This window comes from Copidosoma floridanum, unplaced genomic scaffold, assembly GCF_036245765.1.
Source record: "Copidosoma floridanum isolate Cflo_tuat_1 unplaced genomic scaffold, Cflo_Japanese_pri ptg000036l, whole genome shotgun sequence".
NCBI lineage: Eukaryota > Metazoa > Arthropoda > Insecta > Hymenoptera > Encyrtidae > Copidosoma > Copidosoma floridanum.
Window position 1 is genome coordinate 1,915,949 of NW_028321913.1, and position 13,387 is coordinate 1,929,335.

At 30.4% G+C, this 13,387-nt stretch overlaps 1 protein-coding gene across 1 annotated transcript; it reads right to left on the reverse strand.

Annotated features, from left to right (window-relative positions):
- Nucleotides 1-588: 588 nt before the first annotated feature.
- Nucleotides 589-4,699, reverse strand: LOC149373155 (uncharacterized). Its single transcript, XM_089597795.1, has 3 exons — nt 4,491-4,699; nt 4,344-4,403; nt 589-765 (listed from the first exon to the last, which is right to left on the reverse strand). The coding sequence occupies exons 1-3, from the start codon at nt 4,686-4,688 to the stop codon at nt 589-591; spliced, it is 435 nt and encodes a 144-aa protein (XP_089453921.1). The 5' UTR covers nt 4,689-4,699.
- Nucleotides 4,700-13,387: the final 8,688 nt, after the last annotated feature.

Below are 13,387 nucleotides of genomic sequence, written 5' to 3' on the forward strand. Positions count from 1 at the left end.
TTCAAGTTTCTGTTTTACTGAGCTAAATGGATGCAATACTTATTTTTATAGAGCTTCGTTCTTCCTGTGGGTCTCGTAACCCCTTTATTACCCGAAAAATTTTGATTCTTTATTCTCATCTCATGTTTAAAGAACTTCGTTCTTACCGTGGGTCCCATCACCTATTTATACCCGCTAATTTGTTTCTTGTAATTTTTTTAATTTTTCGAAATTACCTTTATTTTTTAATTTCTTTTATTTCATTTATTATTAAATCTTTTTTATTTGATCTTCTTGTTTTTTTTTTTTTATTTATTTCATTTTTATTATTTCATTGAATTTTTTATGTCTTCGCACCTTTTTTTGATTTTCATTTTTTATTTTTTTTTATTTTTAATTTCATTATTTCTTGAACCTAAATTTTTTCATTCAATTATATTTAAATAAAACATTAATTGTTTGGTGCAGCCTCCCAAGACACGCGACATAAAGAACTTCGTTCTTAAAATTAATTAATAAAATGACATCATTGTATCCTTTTATTTTTTACGTAATCTTTTCTTTCACTGAGGAAACGAATAATTCAAAATTTAAAACACTTTAAAGTGTCTATACTTCAACAGCTGCCTCATTCCGTGGAGGAAAACGAATATACAAGATGTCGTCGGAGTCGACTCCTGCCTCGACTCTATTCAAATCACACTGATCTGGGATGTCAAACGTCTTAGTGGCTTCGTTGAGTTGATTTTTCTTGGTACCCTGAACTAATACCAATTTTCCTCTGACCTGAAAAATTAAAGCATTGTATTAATTAACAAAAATGGACAGGTAGATGGAGAACGTGATAAAAGCTTTTTGTTAACTACGACAAAACTTGTTGAAATTGCTTTTTATTCTGACCAGATTACATAGAAAAATACGTTTACGAACAAACGCACCTGCTCTGTTTGTTACTGAATAAATGCTGAAAATTGATGAGATTTTCTTTTTTAATTTTAAGTGTATCTTTTTTTTAGGTACCATATTAAAAATGTCCAACGATAACTTTTTGTTATTTGTTTATCTACCAAAGGATACTATGATTAGTTTGTTTACTGCAAAGTAATACCTAGTGTAAAAAGTGCGAAAATTTCTATCAAGAAATTCGAGTTTTTAAATTTCATTAACTTATTCATTACTTAATCAAAAATCTTTAAGATTTAAAATTCATACCTGAACTTTGATGTTTTACATTTAACCGAATGGCAACCAGTTTTACTTGATAGAGTATATTTTAATACGAATAAAAAATGTCAATGACGTATTTTTAGCAAGTATTTTATCACTATTGGTAGCGTACTTTATTACGATTGCCTAAATTCTATTAGTTGTTTCGACTCAAATAATAAATTCTCCTACTTTTGCAGAATATTTTTTGTTGATTTACGTAAATTAATACATTTTTATACACATTAATATCAATTAAAAAATATTGTACTTCAACACTTGACGTGCTGTACTCATTTCGGAACGATACGTTGTATGCATTTATTTGTTTAAGGTCTTTTTTTTTAACAGTATAACTTTCTTAAAAGCGTTACTTTCTTAATTTCTTGAATTTAACGACAGCAGAAAAATATGAATAGTGTTAATAAATTTTATGGCATACTGTCGAAAAGTTTATTCCTAATTCAAAATGTGTACTACATTTCGGTTGTATATTGACAACCCTTTTAAGCAAAAAGTAAGCAAAAAGTAAGCTTGCTTTCTGCTTGAAAAGGGTTGTCAATATACAACCGAAACGTTGTACACACTTTGGATTAAGAATAAACTTTTCGTCAGTATGCGATAAAATGCATTTACATTATTTAGCGTTACTTTCTGTTGACACTCTGCAGCCACTCATTCCTAGACGACTCATGAGTGCTTACAGTTTTTGCTTTGACGAAACTATAAGGCACACATTAAGGTTATCTAAAAAAAACGGTTTCTTTAAGTAAAGATGAGGATGAGGATGTGATAGGGGAATCTCAGAGAATAGAGCACAAGATAATTAAAATCGTTAATGATCATACTAGTAGTTGCGACAGCCACTACATTCCGAACCCAAAAAATCAAAAAATATAAAATATTTTTTGTTATTCATACATGTTTTTCTCATAACATGAAGAAAATTTTAAAATGTTTTTTTCAGATCCATAAAGAATATAACATATAATGTTAAAAAACAGTATAAATTAATTACAATACGTTTTCATTAAGCGCCATAATTTTTTTATTTAGCAAGCAGACACCCTAATGCATAGCATGTCATAGTATTCGCAAGTATAATCTTTTTTGCTCAGTTATTGGTAATGAATGTAACAATTATGAATTTAAATAAGTATCTAAAAATATTTAGCCGAAATAGATGAATTCTTTTAAGATTGAAAAACAGCTCAAGATAAACAATTGTAAGAAAACATGAAAATGATAGTAAGTATCGTTAAAAGCACGTTGATACAGTTATTATAATTTTTAATTCGTATAAAAGTATACTTTATTGAGTAAAATTGGTTGCGTTACAGTAAAATGTAACAATTCAACAAAAAGTTTTAACAATTTATTTAACAATCTTACATAATGGAATCTTCTAAAAAATCGGAGTCAGAATTAAAAAAAAAATTTAATTTATTTTAAATCAAAGTCCTTTGCGTCATTAATAACATTCATTCATAATAACATAATAAGACTTGATCCAGAGCAGCCAAATAAAATTTGAAATAAATAATCGTTTTGTGATGTCATTTTCCATATAAGATAAAAATCGTTTTGTATGGTTCAGGATCCCTATAAGTGGTAACAAATTTTTAATGTTTAACTCTTTCTATTAAAAATGTTTAAATTCATAAATTTGTAAAATTAAAATTTTAAAAAGCGATTTTCGTACTTTTTTGCCCTATAACTTTTTAAACAGTAGGTGTGATATGATTTTACCAACATAAATTGAAAGATAATCACATATTGAACAAATTATTTCTAGTTATGTTTTCGACTCGAAGGTTAAAAAAAAAAAGATTTTAAACGAAACTGTTTATTTAGATCTTATTTACTTAATTATTAAAGTTTGAATAACATCAACTTCATGCACATTTTCGACACTTCTTAACAAAAAATTCATTAATTTGATGATTTTTCTGCTCCCTGGAAATCTTCATAGACTATTCTACCTAATTTTAGGATAACTAATACAAAACATAAATGCTTAAAAATTTATTAAAGAAAAAGACAAAGAAAATACAGTTAAAAGTCTATTAAATTATATGGAATACACTACAATTCTGAGTATAAAAATATCCTCTCTGAAACAATATTGTGTACATAGGTGGTACAATTATCGTATCGATTAGTATACCAACATTGATTGAGCATGGGTTCAGTTATAATTTTAATATTTAATAAATTAACGGTTATAAACAATATATAAGCGCACAATTCAATAATAATAATATATAGGCTGGCCAGTAAAAGACTAAACTCTTTCATCAGATCTTTTTTTTATTATTAAAAGTCAACTTCCTACTGCTTACGCTAATTATATCTCAAACATAACGCTCACACACTTAGTTCTGGTCTTTATTGAGCTCAAAATGTAATTTTATCTAATAAATAAGAAAACCATCTTGTAATACCGTTATTTTCAATAAAGTCGTAGTACATGCCAGTGAATGTCTCTTTAGGACGTTCATCACACATAGATTTCTTTGAACAGGTATTATTCACATCGAACATTCATTCGAAATAATGTAAAAAAACGCCCCGAAAAATTGCTGATTTTTTAACTTTACCCTTTTTTTATGTGTAGTTTTAAAAAATAGCATTTAAACATGTAACTTTGTGAAAAAACAACGTAAAATTGCATTTATACGATCTTTAGAAATCTCCTTATTTCTTTTGGTATAAAAGATTACTTTTGGATAAACTTGCACAATTATCAAATGGATCCACGAGTTGGTTCTTAAATTGACTTAAAGGAAGGGGATCAAGTGTGCGTAAAAACGTATGCGTGAGTACATCCACATGAGAAAAACAATGGCCAGCTTAGCTACTCTAAATCTTAAAATTGGGACAGCTTGCAGCAGAGTGGGTAAGAGCCTTTTTGTTTCAATTGATTAGAAGGAAAAAAAACAACTGATAAAATTTAAAATGTCTGGTGTAGTGTGGTTGCGTTAGGTGGTGTAGAGTGGACCGGAAGTACGTCACGGTGGGTGAGGCGAAGTGGAGAGAATGAAGCAAAATCCACTTCTGTCATACCATTTTCTCAAGGCAACTAATCAGAAACCGTTGATTTGTCCTCATGCGTAACGCTCCTATAAAGGTATAACTTAAAAAATTTTGATACTTACAATGACCTTAATAGTGTCTTTGTCGAATTCCGTACAGTCGAACTCCTCCTGATGGACCCTCTTTTGAAAAAAGAAAATTTCATTGAATTTTGAAAAAAAATCTTACAGAACTTCAGGTATATAAATGCAATTTTAAAATGGACATACCTTATCGCCAACAGATAAAGGGTAATAATCTTTGCTTGGTATCAGGTCCAATTGTCTTGACTCTCCAGTAGCGTTCCTGGAAGACATAATCAGACAAGCCTCACGGCCGGAATAAGAAAGGCCAGCCTTCTTAAGATCTTCTTTATTTTGGTCATAAACGTCAAGCATCAGTTGCGTCTGCTGCATATCATCGGACATTTTCCACAAATAATGTGATATAACTTCTTAGGTGATAGGCGAGAAAAGTCTCACAAGCAACTAACGAACAATGAAACGATTTCCAGTGTTGCTGCTGTACGTGTAGCGTTCATGACATCACTATCGTTCATAATTGATACCCGTTATCTCGTCTACTAAAAGTTTCCGTGGCTAACTTTGTTAGTGATACTCGCTAGTGTGCGCTTAGGTACGTGTTTTGTTGTAGAAAAATAGCTAATACAATTGTCTATTTATTTTTGCTGCTTACTAAAACTTTTTTTTTAAAGCCAAAGGTTTATAATACGGTTCTCCATTCCGAACCTTTAATAATTACTGTTAGAAGGTATGTGTGTAAAAAGGTACTATGGACATCTCTTACGTACGCGTGAGTGTCAAAATAAGGGTAAAACTCGTTAAAATCGTCACCTTCACCAAAAGCCATCTCAGCGCAGTGGGTTGGAAAGTTCTTTGCTATCAAAATTATTTACAAAATCTCTTAAAACTGCTCCAACAACAAGAAATGTCATCTTTCGATAGAGATACATTTTTGATGAACGTACACTAACACGATTCTCCAAAGATAACATTGCGAGGGACGTGAAGAAGCTTTATCTCCTTGGCGAAAGGGACCGATGTTTGCGTGTTTACGTGCTACGTAAAAAAAGAAAGAAAGAAGAAAATGTTACACTATAGTCGATCGAAGCTTGGTTAGAAATTGCTTCAATTTTTGCGACTTTTCAGGTCAGCTCTTTATGATAGAACCCGCACTCCTTCAGACAAGCTAGAACTCAACGATAAATATTCTTACAAATGAGATAAAATGAGTAACTTTACAGCATTATTTTATAGTTTTAATTGGCAAGAATAAATTTATTTAAATAACAAATCAAATAACAAACTCCATTAAAATGCTATCTTTACGGTGTTGATAAAATTTTGTCCCTACTTTCCATTCCAACAGTGTCAAATTCTGTTGCATACATCCACTGTAAAGATTGCTGTAGTAACATCACTATGCTTAGCATAGGTAAAATAAAGACCTATGCTCAGTATAGGGATTTTACTATCGGTTTGTAAAATGTTTTTCCCGGACAGTAAAATTAAATGTCAAGATAGTAGTTTTTACCGAAGCCGAAATCTTCAGAAATTTTTTGCGATACTGTAGTAATTTTACCATCCCAAGCGTACAAGTCATATCTTCGATATGAGAAGCACTACCGTACTGTTCGTAGTTCCTTTTTTACTAAAAGGGTTATGTTCTTATTTCTTTACATTACAGACACATCGTCACACACAATTGAGAAACGTGATGATTTGTAGAGATCCGAAATATTTAGCTATTGGTCTACTAAGGTGTATACCCACGATGTCATGAACTGATACATAACCTGAAAAGTGTTTACTTTTCAGAATGCTTTCGCTATATACAAAATATACCTAATACTTACTGATTACAAATTTGTAAGAGCACTGATGATAAATTTACTTTTAATTATTATCACAATTATTCATTATAGTGCGAGAGCGTGAAGCACGAACCGTAAATTAGGTAGAAACATACATGTACATTTATGTAGTCAATGCAAGATTTCCTTCCCCCCATCGAGAGTAATAGCTGCATGTAACTTTAATACTAGATAATACTTTTATTATCTCGTGTAATTTGGATCAATGTACTTTTACATTTGGAGCGCAATATTACTATTATCTCGTATTTTTCCGAGGGATGTTTAACGTATTTTCACTATCGGAACGTAAAATCTTTATCGTCTTGTAATTTAAATAGCCGATTGTATTTATCATGCAGCTAGTAAAATTGACATGCTGAGCAAAGGACTTACCGTTACCTATGCTGAGCATTTTGATTTTAATAGCGGATAGTAATATCAATACATTGCTAGTGAAATTACGATGCTCATGACATAGTTTTCGCTATCAGATATCAAAATCACTGTACTCAGGATAGAAAAAAAAGTTACTATGCACAAGTGATTTTACTACAGCATTTTTTACAGTGTAGGCTCTGAGTACATATTTTATTTATTAACCTCGTCTAAGCTACCTAGTAGATTGCAAACTCTTTTACAGTAGAGCACAAAATATACCCCTATGCGGATAAACGATCAAACTTATCTAGTCACTTACCGCTTGAGTTGTCATTAAATGCACACGCTACACGAAGTCATTGTCACAATAAAGACTAGTCATGTGCATTTTTACTTCTGCCTTTAGGTACTAACAGTTACATGCAAAAAACTTCAAAATCACCAAATCACAATTGATTCAGTTGCTTTGTTATTTGCACATCCCATTTTTTCCGAATGCACTACCTACTTATTACTTTCATAGCCAAATATTTCCTACTTTTTACCTTAAAATAAATAATAACTTGCTGCAAGACGGTAAACAGTGATCAATATTACTCGGAAGCAAATAGTTCTCCACTTGTATCATTGAGTAGTTCTATGCAATAAGAAAGCAATGCTTTATTTTTTTTTTCAAGCATGTTTATCTTGTTTCCGAAACAGTCTTCTATTATGCTGGAATGATCGCTGGTTTAATTGTTTCGTCTATTTTTGATGGGACTGTGCAAATGTTTGCAACGATTGAATTTAAGTTTTTCTCGAACTTTGAGTGCAAAACTACATGCGAAAAATTAACTATTCTGGCTGCATAGTTTAAATGAATGGCTTTTAATATTTAGTTAATCGAGGAACTTTGAAAGAAATTGCTCGTCTAGTTAACATCATTAGAAATGAAAAGTCCAGAAGTTGTCACAACCAAAAGCTTAGAGTTACTTGAATAAAGGGGATGCTAATGACGAGTTTAGCTAAGAGTTGTAGAGTCAAATGTATCTGTCAGTCTACGTTATCGTCTAAATTTTCATAGCTATCGTGTTTTTCCGACATTAAGGCATGTCTGATATGTTTTTTTCTTACACTATATTTGGTCCCGAATGTAAGACATACATACCTTCGAATTAGGACAAGCCCAAGGACATGCCCTGTATTACGTCTCCACTCTAATTATTTAGGGACTCATGCCATATACTCGAAACATGTCTTATTGTAAGAAAATCCAGTAAAAGTAATATCACACATATGTATGGAGGAATTACATAACGAGTGGTCAGTTGTCACAGCTTTCGTTTCTTGTTTGTTGTGAACGCATACCTCAGTTTACTAAGAAAAATTAAAAGAGCTCTCGATTTTCTATTCCATTTACACTTTTTTTGCAAGTGTGGGCTCTCGAATAACAGTAGTCATACCTATATAAAATTTCCAATACGTTTTTAAAAATAGGAGACGATTGTGTACCTCTGGAACCTATCGTGTACGTAAAACTGCAGCATTAAAATCTCTCGTTGTGTACGCTTATATCGTATTTTCATTGTTATACCCAGTCAAATGAGGCAGGATGTTGCAGCTCGACATTTGGCATAAACAAAAACGACATTATTATACTTATATAAATATTGTATTTATACCGGAAAACTCATGGGGAACACTTAAGAAGGCTCTTGCGATCTGCTAAAATCTATATTCTGGTAAGTTTGATCGATACAGTTAAAATTATCAAGTAAGAGACGACAGCGTGTTTTTTTCATGAATTTAAGACAAAGACGTTAACAGCTACTGACATTCAACTCAAATTTTTTTAAATAATCTTCATTTTTTTTAATATTATTTAAAAACTTTTTCTTCAAAATATTTATATTTTTTTCGAGAAAGCATGATGTTACACGTGGATTACACGCAATACGTAATGTCTAAAAGTACGGCTCCCTAATATTAATATGACGGTAAGCAAACTTTGGCAGGGACTATCTTAAAAGTTTTCTAAATAGCAGATAGAAATGTGGGTGCCGTCAGGTTAATCATATTTTTTCCTTTTAAAAAACCACTTGTTTATTGTGCAATACTTATGCAAGAAATCAATTCAGATTTCTGACTTATCGTAAAAAAGGCACACCCTTTTCATAAAATTAAAACATGTACGCAAATAGTTGCTGTTCCTGAGAGTTTTCAGTTTGTAAAGAATAGAAACATTAAGTATTCTATTATTTTCAACTAGACTTTCTCTTTCGTAACTTATTTAATCTCCAGTAGTGAAAAGTAGATCAAATCAGATTCTATAACAAGTAGGTAAGTCAACATGTCTTTACTAATACTAGTTTCCCGTTAACCATCTGCGAAAAAATCTTTGTCTTGTAAGCATATTGACATACTACATATGAAAGATTATTACATAGATTGGACACTTATTATTGAAATATCCAAAGACACCCAAAATATCGAAAACTTGGGGAAAAAGCATTTTGTCGAGCTTGCGTTAACCAAAGTAGGGTAGAAGAAAAAAAGCTCACGAGTCGAAGTTAATTGGCAGTTGAATGTGGAGAGTAGGAGGAAAAGTAGCTCGTATTTGCTGCGAGTGGATACGTGGCCTCACCAAACATTGTACTTGGTGGGAGCAGTGGACGTCAATGTTCGATTAGCTTGGTGTTGTTGTGGTGGTGTTAGTCACGATTTCGGGGATGGCTCAATGTATTATTTACTTTGTGCTGTAGTATTGATATTCAAAACCTCTGACGCATGTATTGGCTCATTTTATGGAACATTTCTCGGGCTGCGCAGAGAATCATATAGAAGTATGAGTAGCAATGAAAAAATACAATGATTTTTATTAATTTCGTTTTAAAAAGTGCCAAACATAGATAGCTTTTACATTTTTGTTTACGACTTGTACTCCTCGGATATACAATTTAACTTATAAATTACAGGAGTATTATCTTTTTCTGCAAAAAATGCAGAAACCAATCTGGTTATGCTGGAAAAAGTCAACATTTTATATTGCAATCACAGTTTTTGATTGTATCTAAATAATTAGTTGAGATACATGTAGCACTGTAAAAGTGACAAGAGCTATTTGAATAAAGTGTACTGATTCTCTTTGAGATTGTGTCTTAAAAAATTGTTTTCATAAAATTGTTATCTTGAAAAAAGTTTTTTACAAAAACTACAATTAAATGTAACTTTTAATTTTATCAATACTTTGAACCAGATTTAAAAAAAAACAAAAATAAACTATATTAATTTGTAAATTATTATTTAAGTAGACAGTGGAAAATTTTTATACGCTTATCTAACAATGCATGAGAAGTGCATAACTCAACATTATTTCGGTTCTGTCTGTCTATTACTTTATTGATATGTATTTTTTATACCCGAAATTAAAAGCTTATCCCATAAAAATTAAATAGTAGTTAGTAAAACTATCGCTTCATATATTTTCATGTTCTCATTCTAAATGTTCCAAAAAATATTGTAAGAACAAATGAGCTTCTTTCGAAAAAAAGTAAGTATTTTTTAAAAAATAAAAAGGAAAAGGTAGATTTATTAAAACTTATATGTATATCAGGTAAACAATAACATTACTTTTTTAATGAAGCTTTAAAATATGATTTTAAATTGATACTTAAATTAATATTTCAGTTTTAGCAATAACTATTATAAAAGTAGTGGTAATCTCAAGAAGAAATTAATGTACTATAGTACAAGATACAATTTTTTTTAATCTCTAAGTAGAAGGTAACGTAATCTACAATAGTGAAGATTATGATATACACAGATATATACTTTTTTATTGAAAGGCAGGTTATTGGACATCAATTATTTAACTTGAATTTAATATGTCGAAAAACTTACAACTACCGACAGTATTTTTGTTACGATGTACAAAACAGTGCTTTTGAATGCAGATAAAATAACAAAGTGGCTGATAATAAGAGAATCACTAAACTATTTCAGATACTTCTTGTAATTTTTAATACCTCATTGTTAATCTTAAAGTTTAAGTGAAACCCGATTTTAAACAATAAAAAGAAGTATCAAAGAAGAAAGCCTAACAATCCGTTGATTAGTGATTTATAAAAAAAAAATTTTTAAATAACGTACTGCTTATCTGCTAGTAAAACTGTAGTATAGTTCAAAACATAATTACACACTCAAACAATTTAAGTGCAATACGTTATTAATTGTGTTAAACTTAAAATTGTGTTACAGTGATTCAGATTTACTAAATTATATTAAGAAAACATAATATGTTCAAATCTACTTAATAATATAGTAAACTGCGTAAATGCAACTCTGTACACAGTCAAATCCTTACCTTAGTAAAAGTTGTTTGATAAACGTCGTAATTGTAACAACAAATGTTTTTTTTCCAACTTAGATCAGCATGTGTCGCGTAACATGTACAGGTGTTTTATCACTTATTTTTAGCTTGTGGTTAATATCGAATTATGAATTTTGTTTTTTTTTGTTGCCAAAGAAATGGCCTCGTATTTATCAAAACATTATCACGGTGGCGTATATTATTGAAACTCATATTCACGTACAATTCGGTGGCTTGTGATTACTCATATAAACCCAAAACAGTGCGTTCGATCAATAAAATGATGTACTTACCATCGGGGCAGGGTCTGATTCACAGGGCAGATTATAGGAAAGATAAGCGTGAAACAAAAACACCTGCAGGACACGTACCGATAATTATTAATATATTATGAGCAGAGCTGCGTAGTAGAAGGTGGTAAAAGTGAATTGTCATACACATTGAACGCATTAGTACTGACACACGATATTCAAGGGGATCGAGTATTTTTCCTCGGCTGAACAGCGTAGCTACTTTGTCGTGTGCCAGAAAATACAGATAAGCTATCGATAACTGAGGGAGTGAAAAGGGAAAAGCTTAGGAAAAATCGTAAAAGCATTGGGGCTGCTATGACTATATAATTATGTCCTCAACCGCAGTGGCGAAAGGGACGGGTTTATTGAACGAGGGTCCTATATATCTACGTATACAATAAAGCCATATTTTGGCATTTAGTACTGTTTTTTTAAACCACCTGCCGTTGGCACATTTTTTACGTTTTAAGGTTGTAGCTTGAAAAATCTACGCAATGATTAGATTAAAATAAATACAATGGAAAAAAGGTGTTAAAAAAGTATTATAACCGTACTAAGAATAACTATATTCTTCATGAAATCTTAGACATACTCATCTACTGACGTAAATTTTTACATTTTAAATAATTTTCATTATATTTTAATCATTTTTTATTATGTAGCAGCCTTCAAAAAAATTATTACGCAGCATAATTAAAATTACCATGTCTAACACAGTAACAAATGTGATAGTATAGTTTTTGTTATTGAACACAGTAAATTTGATTGTCATCGATTTAAAATGTCCCACATTCAGAAGTAGAATTTGCTATGTGACATAGTAAAATTTCTCATTTTACTAAATCGCTAGGAACGTTGATACTTACGAGTATTCAGAGGAACAAAGAAAATTTAAGAAAGAGAGTAATCAAGTGTGATTGTACGGTAAATAAGATCTGCTGATATTCATGTGTTAATTTGTTGTTTTTAAATTCAGTAAACGTTAATTTTTACTGACTTATTTTACAATACATTTCCTTGGACGATAAAAATTTCACGTCTAATAGTATACGTAAAATAGTATTTGTAAAATCTATGAAAAATTCAAGAACTTCTGTACTTATCAGATTTAAGCATTTCTTTATTTTCACTTTTATCGAAAAGCTATTACATCAAGCATAAACAGCATATTGTAAAGGGAATAATCAAGATAACAACCTTACGTTTATCTATCAAAAATCTTCACACTTTAATTTATGTTAAAACATTAAATCGTAGCAGCTACTTAAGTACACTAAACCTTTCTCCGCCGTAACGGATAACAAACTAAACGTATTCCTAAACGTTGAGTTGTAATGTTTATAATTTTCTAAAGCATCATTTAAAATTAGGTTTTTGTTAAGTACGGACCACAATAATCAATAGTTTGACACAAGTCGATACTAGCTTTTTGGTCAAGTAGTATTTGAAACTATTACTACAAGTCTAATTATGCACAGACTATCTTGTCTTACAACATCTGCATCAAAGAAGAACTAACACCTCACCGCATTTACATGAAAACAAATTTAGATTAATTTTTAACTTAAAAGAAAACAAAGTAGTAGTCAACATGTGTCTAGAACTAGAGAGAAATATCAGGTGTGGGACAAGAGATATTTTAAGTTCTTACTAAAAAGTGATACACTCAGAACTTACTTTTAGAATAAATAAAATTTAGTAGGATAGCACAAACTATAATACAAGACAAAAAGTAAATAAGTAAGTCAACAAAAATAGAATATCAAGAAAAAGTTCTTGAAATTTAAAACGCAATAATCTTCCAATGTAACAGACGCTTACAAAAATAATAGCAATTATCATAATAACAACAGCGTATTTAAGAACAGAGATAAAACTACATACACAAACAAATTCTTTAACAAGTTTATTGATTTATCAAATTTTCATTTTCATAACAGTAAAATGAAAGTTTTGGAATAAGATTTTTTAATTTAATTTTAACATACAACAAATTAACAATGTTAAAGAGGTCATGAGGGCTAATTACTTGTAACAAGATACTTGTACAAGAAAAACAGATGATTAATACTATTATAGAAAAATTTTTTTTTTGATTCTGTAAGTTTACGAAGAGCTTGTATCGGACTTTTTTTTTAAATATTGAAAGAAAATTAAAGGAAAACAGTATTATTATAACGAGAGCAGACAAAAAAAACAGCTTATAGTAGCTAAATAAAGAAATGTATGTTT

Coding starts and splice junctions, on each gene's coding strand:
- LOC149373155 (XM_089597795.1), bottom strand. CDS start 4,688: ATGTCCGATGATATGCAGCAGACGCAACTGATGCTTGACGTTTATGAC. Junction 4,404..4,490: donor CTTTATCTGTTGGCGATAAG/GTATGTCCATTT, acceptor TTTTTTCAAAAG/AGGGTCCATCAGGAGGAGTT. Junction 766..4,343: donor AAGACACTATTAAGGTCATT/GTAAGTATCAAA, acceptor TTAATTTTTCAG/GTCAGAGGAAAATTGGTATT.